Raw genomic sequence first — 16058 nt, forward strand, 5'->3', positions numbered from 1 at the left:
ATAGATAAGCATCAGAACCTAACAAAAGCTTCACACTCTTTACAGCTACAAAATGAAGTAACTCTTAGCCAGGATGCTAGCACCCACGCTTCTGATCCTATACTCATGCACTGATATCATCAGTAAATCACAGCTGCAGGGGTTTTTCAGGAGCCTTGCCATCTCTGTGGGCAGGTTGGTCCACCAATAATTCACACTACACTGGTGTAGCAGTGCAGCACTCATTTAAATAATAAATATCTAAAAGTTAGAACACATTTCAGTGTATTTATTTGATTCCCAAAGCAAGACACTGGTAAGATTAGCTTCACATTGTCAATATGGAATTGTTTTTCTTCCTGATGAAATGATTGAAATACATCATGTGATTAAAATGGTCAAAGTTATGATTGGCAGTCATAATAGCAGGATAGAAATGCCACCATGTACATCCTTGAAGCTCACATAATCTTCAGATTTGCATCTTTTTTTAATTTTATGTTTTTATTGAGATTTAGGTAAAACAAAGTAAACAATGTCAAATGAGACTGTAATACAAAGGAAAAAAGAAATGAACAATAAAAAGAATAAAAAGTAAAATTAAAAAATTAATAAAATAATAAATAAATAAAGTACAGATTTGCTTCTTTTTTATCTGGTGTTATATCATCCTGTCAGGTTAGGTCACTCCGCTTCTTCTTCTTCTTCTTCTCTGCTGAGAAGAACCTCCCCCACTCTTACCCTCTGCATGTTCAATTGTAACACCCGCAGCATTTTTCGATTGACAAGAAGAGGAAACAGACGTTCCTCTTGCCACAAAGATGGCTGGTGGTCGTTTGCATAGCTTGAGCCTCGTCTTCAAGTGCAGCATCGTGCTCTTTTCTTGGATGTGTCTTCACGGTACGTCCATATGAACTTCCACTCTGTGTATGTTTTTTATTCTATTCAAGGTTTTTTTTTTTCACATTACAGTCGTGTCTCTAAATAGATGTAGGTCAAGAGTTTACTGGATATGCATAAGTTATTCCAGGAAATGACGTTATTTCCATGGAAGAAGTGTGTAGGCTCTTGGTCTTGTAAAAGCAGAGCAACGTTAAAGTAGCTCATCCAAAGCCTAAGTACTAAGGTAAAGATCTGGGAGCTCTGACAGCCAACTCAGGCCATGAATTGAAGGCACTGACGGTAAAACTCCTTACGTTTATTTTCATAAGAAGTAAAAGAAAGTTAAGCTCTGATTTCCTGGTTTAAACAATGTCATAAGTTTGCAAAACATCCGATCTTCATGTCAGAATTTGCATTTGACTTTTTGGTTCCCTGTGTCAGCGTTTTTTTCTGCTGCATCTGCTCAGCTTCAACTTTCAGGCTTTGATGCAACTCAAAAAGGGGTCATCCTCGCTGTCTCAGTAGCTTCCTCTTTGTTGTTTCCCTTGAACAGTTGGTTCAAGTTTGTTACTGTATAGTTTGAATATGCATTCGTTTATTAAAGCCATAGTTGGTCCTACTGCATGGACATGTTTTTTAAACAGGAACAGGGAGGTGTGGTCCTTCCTTGGAATGAATCATCCTGTCTCTTTCTGTAGTTTCAGCTTTAATGTTTCTAAAATCATGGCCTGAACTGCTGTACTGTATACAACTACTTAGTATAGATGTAGGATTACCACTGCAGGGAAGTGTAAAGTACCAGTCAGGAGTAGCTCCTTTGGACATGTGTCATTTATTATAATGGAAGCTAATGTGGCATACATTTACCAGGGCTCAAGTTCTTCCACACTGAACTCATCAAACCATGTCTCTAAAGTCCTTTCTTTGTGCACTGGTGTACAGTCCTGTTGAAATAGAAGAGGGCCTTCCCCAAACTGTTGCAACTCAGTTGGAAGTATTGCATTGAACAAAATGTCTAGGTGTTCTAAAGCAGTAATCCATAGAGCTGATGCACCACGCTGCTGCTTGCAAAACTTAACCTCCTCCACCCAAGTCTCCTCCTTTATAGAATAATGCTTGTTGCACACCAGCCAAACAGGGGGGCCCATGGAGGTCAGGGAAATCCGTGTCCATTGTAAAGTTAAGCTGTGATAAAAAAGAAATTAAAAAAAAAAAAATCTATATTTTAAACTAAATAATAACCAGTCTTATTAAAGCAACAAAATGAATATCATTTATTTATACTGTTGTACAATATCAACTTGTTCAAAATGTAAACCCCTTTTAAAAAGCAGAATAACCTTTTTATTAATGATGTAAACAATGTGGATGGGCACACTAAACTAAATGATTAGGAAAGTATTGACAGACTTCATAGCTAGGCCATAATATACACAGATGTCAGGATGCATAAAGTGAAAAGAAACAGACACAACTTTTTTCTAAAAGAATAGAATAATTGTGAAAAGAGACAAAAAAAAGGTATAAACTGGCAAGAAATGGATTAAAATAGTCTGAACAAAATGGCATAAATGGCTTAAAATTGGCAAAAAGGGGCAAAACACTTTTTTAAAGATTGGCAAAAAGTGCCTAAAACAAATAAAAAGAGGCAAAAATGTGAAAAAAAAAATATCCAAGGATGGCTAGGAATAAGCAAAAAGGTGTGTAAATGGGCATAAAGTGGAAAAAATGGGAGAATGGTGGCAAAAAATGGACATGATGCAGCAAAAGGTGGCAAATTTGGAAACAAAAGGGCAAAAAAAAAAGCAAAAGGCAACTGAAATAGTCAAAATGTAAAAAAAAAAAAAAAAAACAAAATACAGAAATTGGCAAAAAGGGCCAAAAAAGTAGCAAAAAATTGCAAATTTAGGCAAAAATTGGTATCAGTGGGCACATAGTGACAAAAAATTGGATTAAAGTGGAAAAACGGCAAAAAGCAGCGAAAACAGCATTTTCAAATAAAAGGGCAAAAAATGGGATTAAAAAAATTGCAAAAGGTAGCTAAAATAGGCAAAAGTTGCAAAAATGTGTTGCAGAAATGGGCAAAAAGGACAAAACAAATTGCAAATATTCGCAAAAAGTGGAAAAATGGGCAAAGATTGTATCAAAAGGCATAAATTGCCAAAAAGAAGGGTTAAAGGCAGCCAAAAGTTGCAAATTTGGGCAAAATGGCAAAAAACAGGTAAAAAAGAAATAAGCAAGCAAGCTAAAATAGGCAAAAAGTTGGAAAAAATATTATAGAAATGGGCAAAAAGGGTAAAAAATTGGAAATATGGGCAAAAAGAGCCAAAAATTGATATAAAAGGGCCAAAACATGATGAGTGGCAAAAACTTTCCTAAAAGAGGCAAAAATGGGCAAAAAGATGTGGCAATAATGGTTGCAAAAAAGTGGTGATATAAATATTATCAACATCAGAACACAATAATAGCTTGACACAATTTTCAGCTCCAGCATGAGGTAACTGTTAGCCAGGATGCTAGCACCAATGCTAGTGATCCAACAGTCATGCATTGACATCAATAAATCACAACTGGGGAGGGCCTGTTCTCTTGGTTTTTCAGGGGCCCAGACGATGGCAGTAGCCATTGTCATAAATGTATCTATCCATATGGGGGCTTCTAGCCATGCTCCCTGGAGATTCAGAGCATGCTGCATGTCTAACCAAGAGAGCATCTTTTGAGCAGAGCCTTCTCCGCCAAGTAAAACTGTACAACCATTTTGCAATCAAATGGTTAAATGCATGGCGAGTGTTCCTGACTGAAATTAAATATTCTTATTTTGACAAAAATTTCCACCTTTGACAAGATTTCCACCTCCCAGTTCTGCCCCAAAACCAGCTATTGATAATTTAACAAACTAAACCAGAGGAAACACCTTCAGCATTCCTGATTCAAACTGGGACAGTGTAGTTCACACGTCTGCAACTGTTTCCTGTGACACTTAAGGTCCACAACAGGTCCACTTTGGCATCCTGGCTAGGGTGGGACTGACATTGTGATGCCGATCAGTGAGGTATAGTGGGTTTAGGTGGACATTTCAGAGTATCTGCAGAAGTAAACTACTTCATTAAAAGCACTGAAAAACACTGGTTACTGCGCTATTTATAGTTCCCAGAAAGAAGCTGTTAGTATTTCACTATTGTTTCATTGTTTAGTTATGAGAAAACAAATAGTTCGTGCTTGTTGAGGCTCAGACATCCTGTCATTTAAAGGTTAGAGTCAAATACTTGACAGTCAAAACATTTCATGAGAATTTATCACCACCAGCAGCAGCACTAACAATAAACAATGACTGTTAGAGGAAACTGATGCTTTATTTCTCTTGAGGTCAAACCTGTGGTTCTGCTGCTTTACTTTCCAAATGTGTCAGTGCATCACATCCAGCTCTAAAAATGATTTTTGTGCTGAAACATAAACACAACAATAGTTATAGTTACTCATAATAAAGAGTAACAGCCAAAAGAATGACTTGAAGTTAATTCTACTGGGCCTTCCTTACACCACAAAAGAGTTATTTATTTCTTACCGCAGACTTTCTTAGAACTTGGACAAAACCCGCAAGAAATCAAATGCTCACTCAAATAAAAATTATCTGATCCTTCTGCTAATTTATGAGGATGTCAGGTAGCAGAAAATGCTTGTTTGTGGTTAACGAAAGTTCACGGTCATCACCTAGAGAGACGAAACTTGACTGAACGCACAAATATTTTGGGACATTTTGTATCTTCTTAGGGCATGTCTTCATTACAAGTAGTGTTTTTTTGTACCATGACTTTAAATGTCATTTCATTGTGCCATTCTTTTAATATTGTGGTCTTTGCGTTTTATATGCCTTGTCATGTCGTTGGTATGTCGTCTAATGTATGTGGATGTTGTCTAGAGTAGTGGTTCTCAGCTGGTGTAGCAAAGCGTGCAGTGAAAATTCGTACAATATTATTGCTAAAACAAAAAATTGATCATATAGTGTTACTTCTAGCAGGTCGCAGTGTCAAGTGCTGCCATCTCATTTGAGATAAGATGATCTCATGCTAGCCTGCATCAGATGACTGCCAGCAAATCACGTTAAGCTTCCTACTGGCTAAATGCCGCCATATCTAAGCTACTCTGACTGTCCACTCTTTGCTGCTACATGCTGCTTTTGCAACCCTCCTCCACCCCAGCTCCTCCAATTATGCCACATCTGACTAAATCAGTGTAATTTTGTCGTCACTGATGTCTGCTCTGCTCTGGGTTTATTGCTGCTTTTCTCTCAGGCTTTCCTTGTAGGCACAGGAAGTGCAGGAACGTGGGCTGTTACTACTTCATGTTTTCCATTTAGGCTCGTGGGAGGGCAGGGAGATCACAGAGCAGCAACACCGCCAAATATAAGTAACAGCAATAGATGCATAAAATAGCTGCTGATAGAATTAAAACATTATAAATGTAAACTGTGGGAGATTCTTGGCTAAGTGGGCCTGGCTGAACTGAAGATACTGTAACATGTATTAAGAGGCTATTTTGAATGGAAATGGATCTGGTGTGTCTTGAGAGTTTGGCTTGATCTTCTGTAGGTGTGCTTTGGGCAAGAAAAGATTGAAACCCACCGGTCTAGAGCCCTCCCTGAGGTGGAGGTTGTTGTTGGATAAAACTCATGTCAAGACCCGCCAGGAGAAGAAATGTGGCCACTGTAACAGTGGATCAAAACATTTTCGTTTAGGCCCCCCTTTGGAGGATGAAAATATTTTTTAGCAAATATCCCACTTTGGGAACTGATAGCTACATCCAGTGAAATCGCTACACCAGCACCAGCTTCCAGTACAACAAAAGCTGTAGCTACCGCCTCATTCTCCACAAATGATGCTGATTGGTCAGATTGTTTCAGGTTGGAGCTTTTCACGATGAATCTACCCAATCCATCTGTTTTGCAAGGTCCCATTTTTTTATGAACATGTTGCAGGCATGAAACTCAGAATATGTTTTCATTAACAGAGTTTATGAGCTTAAACAGCAAAAATCTTTTATTTGTGCTGCTTCAGTTTAATTTAGCTTGAAAAAGATTTTCAAATTTGTATTTACATTTTGCACTGCATCCCAGCTTTTTTGGAATCCGTGTTTCTAGGTGTCAGCGCTGCGAAATAAAGTTTTAAACTTCTTTTTATTTACTCCTTTTGTTTTTCTTTCCTTTGTCGCCTGCCCTCAAAAACTGCTCCAAACCACAGACCACAAATGAGAATCATGACCTCCTACACAAACATTCTCACACAACTAACGCTTTATTTCATTTCATTTTCTTTGTGTTTAGTTTTTCTATTAAGTTTAAAAATAATCTTCTCTCTCAGACTGTTGTCCATCAGTTGACTCCCTGCCTGGTTTGATTGTTCTTGTGTTTCACGTCACCTTTTTTTTTTTATAACAGTTTCACACATAGAAAAGACCAAGGGTCTAAAACGAAAGCTTAATAGCACTGTGGTTAGGGTTAGCGCTGTCACCTCACAGCAGCAAGGTTCCGCTTTCAAGACCTTGTCAAACCTGGTCTTTCTGTGCTGAGCAGCACTAATTTGGACAGCTATATATTTTATTCTAAAAGTCTTCAGGATAAAATGATCCTTTATTTTTGTCATTTCTGTCTTTTACAGTTTTAAATGATGAATCTAGAAAACATTCTGGTCAGCACTGTTAGACAAAACCTTTAATCTAAATCTGATGCCAAGTCAGACTTATGTGTCCACAATGAAGCAAGTTCATGACAAAAACTAAATCACATTTTGGTCTTGTTTTAGTCTCCTTGACTTAAAATGAAAGCGTTTTAGACGTTAAAGGTAAGTTTTGATAGTCTTAGTCTCATCATTCTCGTGGATAAACAGATGTTGACATTTTTAGCCATAGTTTTAGTTGACAAAATAAACAAATAAAAAAGGTTCAAAAAGGTAAAAGTGGTTAACAAGTCCCAAAAACTTGTAAAACGAAACGGGCAAGAATTGGTAATAGAAGTGAAAAAGGGGGTAAAATGGGGGATAAGTGGCAACAATGGGTCACAAACAGGGGTAAAAATGTATGGTAAATAGTGAAAAGCTGCTAAAAAGTGGCCAAAATTGGATAAAGAACTTTTTGAGCATGACAAAAAAGAGGCAAAAATGGGTCAAAATGTCTAAAAAAAAAAAAAAAGTCAGATGAAGCTGTTAAAAAGGATTACAGAGAGGCAAAAGAAAAAAAGTGGAAATGGGCTAAAACTAGAAAAAAATGGCAAATATGAATAAAAGCACTGGTCAAAGTGGGTTGAGATAGGCAAACATGGAGTAAAAGTGGAAGATAAATTGGTTACAAACACGAAAACAGTGGCAAATAAGTTGCAAAAATGGGAGAAAAGTGGCAAAAGGGTTAAAAAGTAGCAAAATTAGTTAAAGTGGGGGAAAAAATTGGGTTAAAGTAGACAAAAGTGGCAAATATGAGTGGAAAAATGGTGAAAAGGTGTTAAAATAAGTTAAAGAGGGGTAAAAGTAGCAAAATGGCTTGCACAGTGGAGCAAAAATGGGTAAAAAATGGAGACAAGTGATTGAAACGTGCCAAAACTGGCCAGATAAAGTATTATAAAGGTAGCAAAAATTAGTTGAAATGGAAATAAATGGACTTACAGTAAAAAAGAGAAAAATATGATTTGAAAACTGTGAAAATGAGTTAAAATAGGAAAATGTGGGATAAAAGTGGGGGAAAATGGCTAACAAAAATTCAAAACTGGGTGGAAAATAGTAAAAGCGGTTAAAAGGTGGCAAAAAAATGTTAAAATTGGCCCAAATAGGGGTAAAATGGCCCAAGAAGGTACAAGAAGATGTTTAAAATGTGGAAGAAACTGTTAAAAATAGAGAAATGGGTTTAAAGTGAAAAAACAATACAAAAAATAGCAGAAACTCTGGTGGAACACCAGGAAGCAAGCCTCAGTGCTACTGATCTCAAACACCCACATTGATATCATGAATAAATTGAAACCAGGGAGGGCCCATTTCCTGTGTTTTTTTCAGGGGCCCAGCCAGTTCTGTGGGCAGGGCTGCTTAAGTGCAAGTGTGAATGTTTAATCCATCTCTCTGTATGCCCTCCTGTGTTTTAACAAAGACCAGTCTAATGTGGACCCTGATTTTCACCCAGTGACTGTTGTGATTAGGGCTGGGTATTTCCAGAAGTAGAAAAACTGCACACCTGTTGTACTCAAGTAAAAGCCACCGAAAGTAAACTAGACTTTGAATGAGATGTGTTTTACTTTTGAGTAGATTTATAGACCAGTACGTTTACTTGGGTAGAATATTAGCAGAGTAACTGTACCTTTACTGAAGTACAATGGTCGTTTACTTTTCTATTGTTGTTAATTAGCCTGGTGTTGCGTGTCATTGCTGATTGGTGCTGCTACACTTACCTTCTTACAGTTTGCATGAGTCATTTCCAACTCCTGACTGTCTGGTGTTTGAAAAATCTCATAATAATCCAGTATCTTTGCTTCTAGCCTACTGGTAGTAGATAGACCCTTTGATCTATGCTACCAGAGTAACTACAATCTTGTTTTGGTGTGAGGAGTGAGGGGTGCGCTGGATTATGCTGTTTTATGACTGCTGCCATCTGCTGGCTTTTTTGTTCACTGCACTCTGGGGATGTATGTTAAAACTGCCGTCAGAGCATACACTGTATTGATTCTTTCACATCTGTATTGACATGTGCATGGCAAGATGAAGGTGGTGATAATATATTCCCATACAATTTTTTGAGAACAGGCCTAGTTTGGATCTGGTCAAGTCCCCTCACCATGACCCTAAAGTGGAAGGACTGAACTTACTTTTCTAACAATCAAACTTCTCCTTTGTGTTTCAGATGTGGAGGCTTTCAGTTGTCAACATGTCATCCATAAAAAAGTTGGAGACTCTGTGGAGCTGTTATCATGCCTGCCAACAGAAGGCGTCACTGCAGCAAAGTGGAGATATGGAGTATCAGTAATTGCAGACAAATATAGGACTGTTGATGAAAAACATTTTAAGGGCAGATTAGAGTTTGACCATACAAACTTTAGTCTGACAATTAAAGAGCTGACTCAGCAGGATTCTGGTGAATTCATTTTTAGCTCAGATGGAAAAACACAAAATCCAACAGTCACAGTCACCCTGAAAGTTCACGGTGAGAAACTTTTGATGCTGTTTTCTTTAAACCTTGCACCTAAAGTAGAAGTAGAGCAGCTTAGAAATAAAACTCACAATGTGTGCACTGAAAGTCATCATAAAGTAACCCCTTTTTACATTTTATTCATGCATTTTGGTAACATTTAAATCCTTTAAATTTGGATTTAATAAAGCCAAAGCATTTGGACTAAATCATATTCTCAATTTGCTCTGTCAACTCCCTCCCTAGAGTCTATAACCCACCAGCCTGATGTGACTGGAAACTCCACCTGGAACTCCTCCACCAACTCATGTACAGTTTTACTGGAGTGCAGTTCAGACTCTCACAGTGACATCAGCTACAACTGGACTGTAGAGCGCAAAACCAGTAATGGGTCCAGGCTGCAGTACATCATCAGGACACAGGATAAAGACACCGAGTTCAACTGTACCATCTACAATCCTGTCAGCAAGATGTCGACATCCAAAACAGTGAAGTGCAGCGAGGATACACAAAAAATAACCAAAGATGATAAAAGTAGGTACAAACAAAAATAACATTTGATGTTTTAATAATTTTTTGTGGACCTAAAGTGATGATTATGGAGAATGGAAAAGGATCAGGAAGTAGGCATGCTAATTAAACTTACTAACAGTTTGACTTCTCCATCTGCAGATAATTAAAAAAACATTAGAGCTCAAAATAACCAGTCAAACAATCAACTCATGCGCTTGAATATAATGCAATATTGTACAAATTGTCACAAATTAAAGATACTGTCCTGCCCATAATGACATTTTTGCAAATACATTTCTTACATAACATAATAGCTTTGATTCAAGTGTTGAAAATTCAATCAGAATATCTTACATGGTCATTTCTAGACTTTTGTCTGTCAAATTATGAATATTTGGGAACTTAATTTGATGTTTTGTGTGTGTGTGTGTGTGAGGTTCCAACTAAATAGTAGAAAAACACCTTTCAACCTGTATTTAAAACTAGAAACACTGCATTCAGAAAGTATTCAGACCCCCTTCCCAGTGAAAATTTGGCACAACCATAGGTCTCATTTATAAAACAGTGCCTAGAATCCACACTATAATTGTAAGTACACCAAATCCTTGGAAATGGCATGCACCAAAATGATCCAGATTTACAATACTGTGCCCAAACACATCTTCACACAATTCTCTGTTTTATAATTCCCAGTCCCTCTGGAAATGTGTGCATGCAGATCTGCCTCCTATTCCACCCTTTACATGCCTACAATCAACCTTAAACAGCCAAAGCAAAGCCTTTTATGAATGAAAATGCACATGAAAGAGCTGGCAGGCTAAAGGTTTTTGCTGGTGAACCATGACGGCAGCCGGAAGGAAGCCAAAGAAAATAAACTTTGTGACACCAAAACTGAGGAGTTTGCGAAAGGACAGTAAAAGTAAAAGTTTGATTGGTACACAAAGGTGTTTATTTATTTACCTTTGTTTTATTCTGGTGAGCTCAGCATGAACTATGATTATGAGAATATCCGGATTTGCCTGTGGCATGTGTATAAAGAAACTGTCTGCTAATGATGGTGTGGATAGTGGAACAAAGTTTGAATTTAGTGGAATTAAGTGTTTGAGATGCATACTACTTGGCCTAAATTCACCACCTCACTGTGGTTGTTCACCCGGCCAAATTGAGCAATCAGAGGAGAAGTGACCAAGAACCCGAAGGTCACTCTGAGCTTCAGGGATCCTGTATGGAGATGGGAGAAAGTTCCAGAAGAACAACCATCACTGAAGTCCTCCACCATAAGGCTTTATGGCAGAGTGGCTGGATGAAAGCATATGAAATTGTCTTGGCTTTTTTGCCCTGTGATCAACCATATCAGGCAAAGTCTTCCCTTCTGCTGATGTGGTTGGCTTTTTTCTCTTCACATTCAATTTCCTGCATTTAAAAAATTCGGTTTCCTGTATTAGAAACTTATCTCGAGAGCTATGAAACTCAAGATAAGGGTTGATAAGTGATCGAATGGTGTGCCGTTCAGGATGAGGAGAGCGTAAGCATAATGATAATGTTGATAAAAGTATCAAGATTTCTATTTCTGGCATTACACTTCCCTGCTGTTCTTACACGAGCTGTTAACTCATTAGGTGCAAACACTAGAGCCATTTCTGAATTCCTCTGTGCACTCGTTTTAGTAGCAGATTTCTTGTATTTTAAAACATTAATTTCTTGTGTTTGACCCCCATTATTGTGATGATTATTTTATGAATCCAGCATGATATTAACTGAAAAAACATCATCATTCGCAGACCCAGTAAACCTCCTTATTGCCATCAGTGTGGTTGGAGTAGTACTGATGATTATCATCGTTGCTGTCATAGCTGTCGCTTGGCACTGCATACAAAGTAAAGGTAAGTTTAGGGAAATAAAAGAACAACAAAATAAATCAGTTTAAAGAATGATGTACTTTAATGGTTTCAAATCTGAACTGAGTTAAAAACATGGGAGCTATCAGACAGGAAAAACAGGTGCAATTAGTGGATTGTCCAGATTCCATGTCTGTCGTCAGGCAGATTATTCTTGCAAAGCTCCAATCTGATAGGATTGTTACTGGTCAGAAAATGAATGAACCAATCAGAGTCATTTAAGGGGAAAGTGGCATTATCCAAAGGCCTGGTTAAGTGACTGCAAGCCTGTAAACAAAGGCCTATTCAATTAGCGGCCTGGGGGCCACATGTAGCCCAGAAACAACCCCCAAGTGGCCCAGCCTGTAGTCATGCCAGAGATGCAGAGGGCAACCTGTTTCGTACATTTTCATTGATTCGCACTGTATCTCAGAATGTAAATGCAGCACTGTGTAGTCTAGCAACAGTCTACCTACAATGCACTGTGTTGTTTTGATGCATAGCTAGTGAACTGTAGCTACAACTGTGCTAATTTAGTTTTTATACACTTTAAGATATAGCTGGGTAAGATGTGACCAAATTATTATTCACAGAATTTCATTATAGTCTTTTAATTCTATTCATTTTATTTTCATGCAAGTGAAAAAAACATTTCTACAACCTTAGGTTATTTTCAAATACAGCTCTCTTGTGTTTTATGCACTTTTTGATGTGCTTTTGTCATGTTGCTGGATTTAAAAGTGAGACTATGGATCAAAAGTGCATATTTTTCATCAAATTGATCTATACTGGTTCAAAATTTGACATTACCAGCTGCTTACTGGGCGCTAAACATGTCTGGTCCGGTTGAGTTTGTCATTGAATAGCCCTGCTCTAAACTGTTGTACATGAAATCTAAAATGCAGTCTGCATACCATGTTTTTAGATCATTTTAAATGAATGGCTGATGACTTGTTTGTTTTTGTCTCTTTCCTCTTCTGTATCATAAGCAGGCAGTGATCCAGAGGACCACACCGTGTACGCCGACATCACTGAGGTTACAACTGAAGATGTAAGAAAATCCATTTAGATACACTGCACTTATTTCTACCCATAATTCATCTGGATCATTGGAATTTATTATCATTATAACTTCAAACTTACAGGGGATGAAGCCATGCTCAGTGTACGAAACAATCGATAACATAGACAATCGAGTCACGCGAAACACCCAAGTCACTCAGTACAATCAGGTCACGACTCGGGTAAGAACTCTTTTCCTCTTCTTTTTTATGACTAAACCTTTTCAGTTCAAGAAACATGAATAATCTATGTATTTGAGGATTAGGACTATGGAATGCTATTTTGTCCAGAATTTGTATTTCAACGTTAAATACGTTAAAATATCAGATCATCTTTTAAGTCAGATATGTTAATACAACAAAATGAATGTGCTAAAATGTGCAATTGCACATTTTAACCCATAGAGGGTGTTGAGGCCACATTGCGACACATTTGGCCTTTTTAAAAATATTTTAACTGTATTAATGCTAACAACATTATTTTAAATACATTTTTTTATAGAATTTTGAAATTTTGTGTCAGAACCTGTAACAAGTCAATAATAAGCTCTGTACAATTTTTTCTTACACTTAGCATGTTCAGGACCAAAAATGTCTCATTGCGACACATTTAAACCACAATTTTTGATCCTTCAGCCACTGCAGTAAAAAAAATATGGATTTTATGATATCAGGCTGTCATTCTAGAGTCACTGCTTCAAATTTGTAGTTTTTCTTGTTTGCGACCAAATGATATCCAATTTCTATATTTGGTATTAGGGGAAATTTCATGTTTTTTCTCTGGTTTTCTATAGGGGCACTCTTGTTAGAATTTATTTAAGTGTTAAATTTAAAAAAATGCATAAAAGTCACCAGTTGTTGGTCATTGTAACAAATATGAAAGCTGTGATAATCTCTTTCAAGGAAGTCCAATTTGCATGTAGTATATGAAAATTATTCCACTGTTCATGTGTGTTTTACATTGTAAAGAATTGTGGGCTCTTAAACTGGCATTTAAATGGTTAAGTTCTTTAAAAAATATATTATTATTTGATATTTATGACCATATCTGATCTTGATGAAAAAAAACATGCAAAATAGTGGAAATAAACTGTTACATATAATATGTATATATTTATATATTTTTCTAGTTGTGTATGGTGTGCATTTTTGGAATGTAAAAAAACAACTCACAGCAAGAAGGTTGCTGGTTCCCTTCCCGGACAGGGCTTTTCCATATGGAGTTTGCATGTTCTCCCCGTGCACACTTGGGTTCTCTCCAGGTACTCCGGTTTCCTCCCACCACCAAAAACATGCTCATTAGGTTAATTGGTGACTCTAAAAATGCCCGTAGGTGTGAGTGTGAGCGTGCCTGGTTGTCTGTCTCTATATGTCAGCCCTGCGATTGGCTGGCGACCAGTCCAGGGTGTACCCCACCTCTCGCCCAATGACAGCTGGGATAGGCTCCAGCTCAAAAATAGCTTCAACATACTCTCTGGGTTAAAAGTCAGGTTTAGTCAGACTAACAGAATAATTTGATGTCTTCTGTTTTTTCTGTTTTTTAACTCTCCTCATTCAGGCTGATACTGTTTATGACAAGATCCAGCTCGAGCGTCTGAGGAAGATGTCCATTTCACCCTACCAAGAGATTTCCTAGAAAAGCTTGAACTGAGTAAATATTCTTTGAGCTTCAAAGCAAGACAGACTGAGGGAAAAATGCACAGGAGAAAAACCACAGAGTCATGCTTTTGTACATTTTTATTAGTAATCCTGCTGTTGAATTTCAGGCCCTGGAGCTAATTATCATCTCTGCACCAATGTCCAACAAAAGTGTAAATACTGTAAATAAAGAGTTTATCATTCAAATGTTGTTTCCTTCTTTAGTCCAACTACACTGTTACCAGCATTTCTTAACAGGAAGCTAACACCTTTATCTCACCCTTAAAGACATGGACTGGGAAGAAAGTTTGGCCAGTGGAACCTCACAACAAAACTGTCTGTCTGTGTCTGCTCTGCTGACCTTTTGCAGAAATGCAACATCACTTATTAAAGTGGAAAGGGGAAGTTCTGACGTTAACACTTGGCTATGATGCATTTTAGGGGATTTTAGTCATGCATTATTGTGTTTAGGAGCCACAAAAGTAACAGGAATGTTTTTTCCACTTATAGTTTGACAAAGAGGGCATCCTATGGAAATCTGTCCACTTACAGGGCACTAAAGATGGCAGTCTGTTGAACTGTCTTCTTGAAGGACACTAGAGTGTACTCTGACAGATTTTTTTTTCTGACTAAAGGGCACCAAAGAGAGCACTTTGTACATTGTGACCATGTACAGGGCATGAAAAAGCACTTTGTCAACTTTTGTCCACTTATAAAGCACTGAAGACTGCACTTTGTCAACGTCTGTCCAGTTACAAGGCACCAAAGAGGACACTGTCATTTTTTGTCCAGTTATAGGGCACAAAGTGCACTTTGTCAACTTTTGTCAACTTAAAAGGGGAACAGAGAGGGCTCAGTCTAATTTTGTCTACAAATAGGGCACCAGGCACCAGGCAAGGAACTTTGTCAAATGGTGTTCACTTGCAGGATACTAAAGAGGTTTCCCTGTGATTTGGTCCATTTACATGTCACCAAAGAGGGCACTTGGAAAATTGTAACCATGTACACAGCATCATAAAGGGCTCTTTTAAAAAGGCCACTTATGACACATTTCTAATTAGGCCACCTGGAGAGACGACATCCACCCACCCTTTTTACTCCACAAGTGGGTGCTGTAGCACCGGGACTTTTATTTTCCTTCTCTCAAAAATGATATATGTTAACATCGCCTGACAACCACAGAAAAATAACATTAATTCAAACTGCAAGTTTTTGTCAGGTAGGACCTTTATACAGCCCCAACATTATTAAAATCACTGAAACTAGAAAAGTCTGAGCAAGAAGTCTGGCTTTAGTGATGTTTTATACCAGTATATCTACAGTAGAGGAGAATCTTTCACCTGACACCAGCAACAGGACGAGATGTACTAAGTTTCATGATTTTACAGTATTAATGGGTAAAGTTAAACTAACACAATTTTTGATGTCAGGATTTATAGAAGTATTAACCAGGCTTTTCCTCATCAGTTAGCACATGCAGGTGAACTTTCATTAGAAAAATAAAAACAGAACTGACTAGAACATGTAGGTGGCAACAGAGACCAACTTCTCCATAGTGGAAGGAAGCAGTTCTTTCACACAAGTGGGTGGTTCTCTCTGTGGTTGACTTCAGGAGAAAGTTATAAGAATTTAAAAATCATGAGTAAAAAATTATAATCCCAGAAAAGTAGCACTACTTTCCCACCATGTGCAACAGAATGATAGATACACAGCTGATTAAGAAACATAATTTATTTTTCTCCTGCTATTACAAAAAATGTGCAGCATGCCATTTGACCAACATATTTGAAAAACAAACATATATAAAGCTGAATCTGGATAGCATGATTCTGGTTCGAAAACAGAGCATGACTTTTGAAAAGATCTCCATCATGCAAGTCATCAAGATTTTCTCCTGAGATGACATCAGTCTGCATCATCTCCTTCATATTTGGATGGCTGTAAATAAACT

General features: G+C 37.6%; 1 protein-coding gene across 3 annotated transcripts; it reads left to right on the forward strand.

Moving 5' to 3' along the window:
- Positions 1-767: 767 nt before the first annotated feature.
- Positions 768-14314, forward strand: LOC121504244 (SLAM family member 8). Of its 3 annotated transcripts, none has more exons than XM_041778940.1 (7): positions 768-879; positions 8734-9033; positions 9265-9552; positions 11313-11414; positions 12398-12459; positions 12554-12652; positions 14028-14314. In XM_041778940.1, exons 1-7 carry the CDS (start codon positions 801-803, stop codon positions 14103-14105), a joined length of 1008 nt encoding a protein of 335 aa, XP_041634874.1. In that variant the 5' UTR covers positions 768-800; the 3' UTR covers positions 14106-14314. The 3 variants fall into 3 exon arrangements, with proteins under 3 accessions (XP_041634874.1, XP_041634875.1, XP_041634876.1); XM_041778941.1 differs by having other exon boundaries at positions 12401-12459; XM_041778942.1 differs by lacking the exon at positions 11313-11414 and having other exon boundaries at positions 12401-12459.
- The last annotated feature ends 1744 nt before the right edge of the window (positions 14315-16058 follow it).

This window comes from Cheilinus undulatus, linkage group 22 (genome assembly GCF_018320785.1).
Source record: "Cheilinus undulatus linkage group 22, ASM1832078v1, whole genome shotgun sequence".
In the NCBI taxonomy this organism is placed as follows: domain Eukaryota; kingdom Metazoa; phylum Chordata; class Actinopteri; order Labriformes; family Labridae; genus Cheilinus; species Cheilinus undulatus.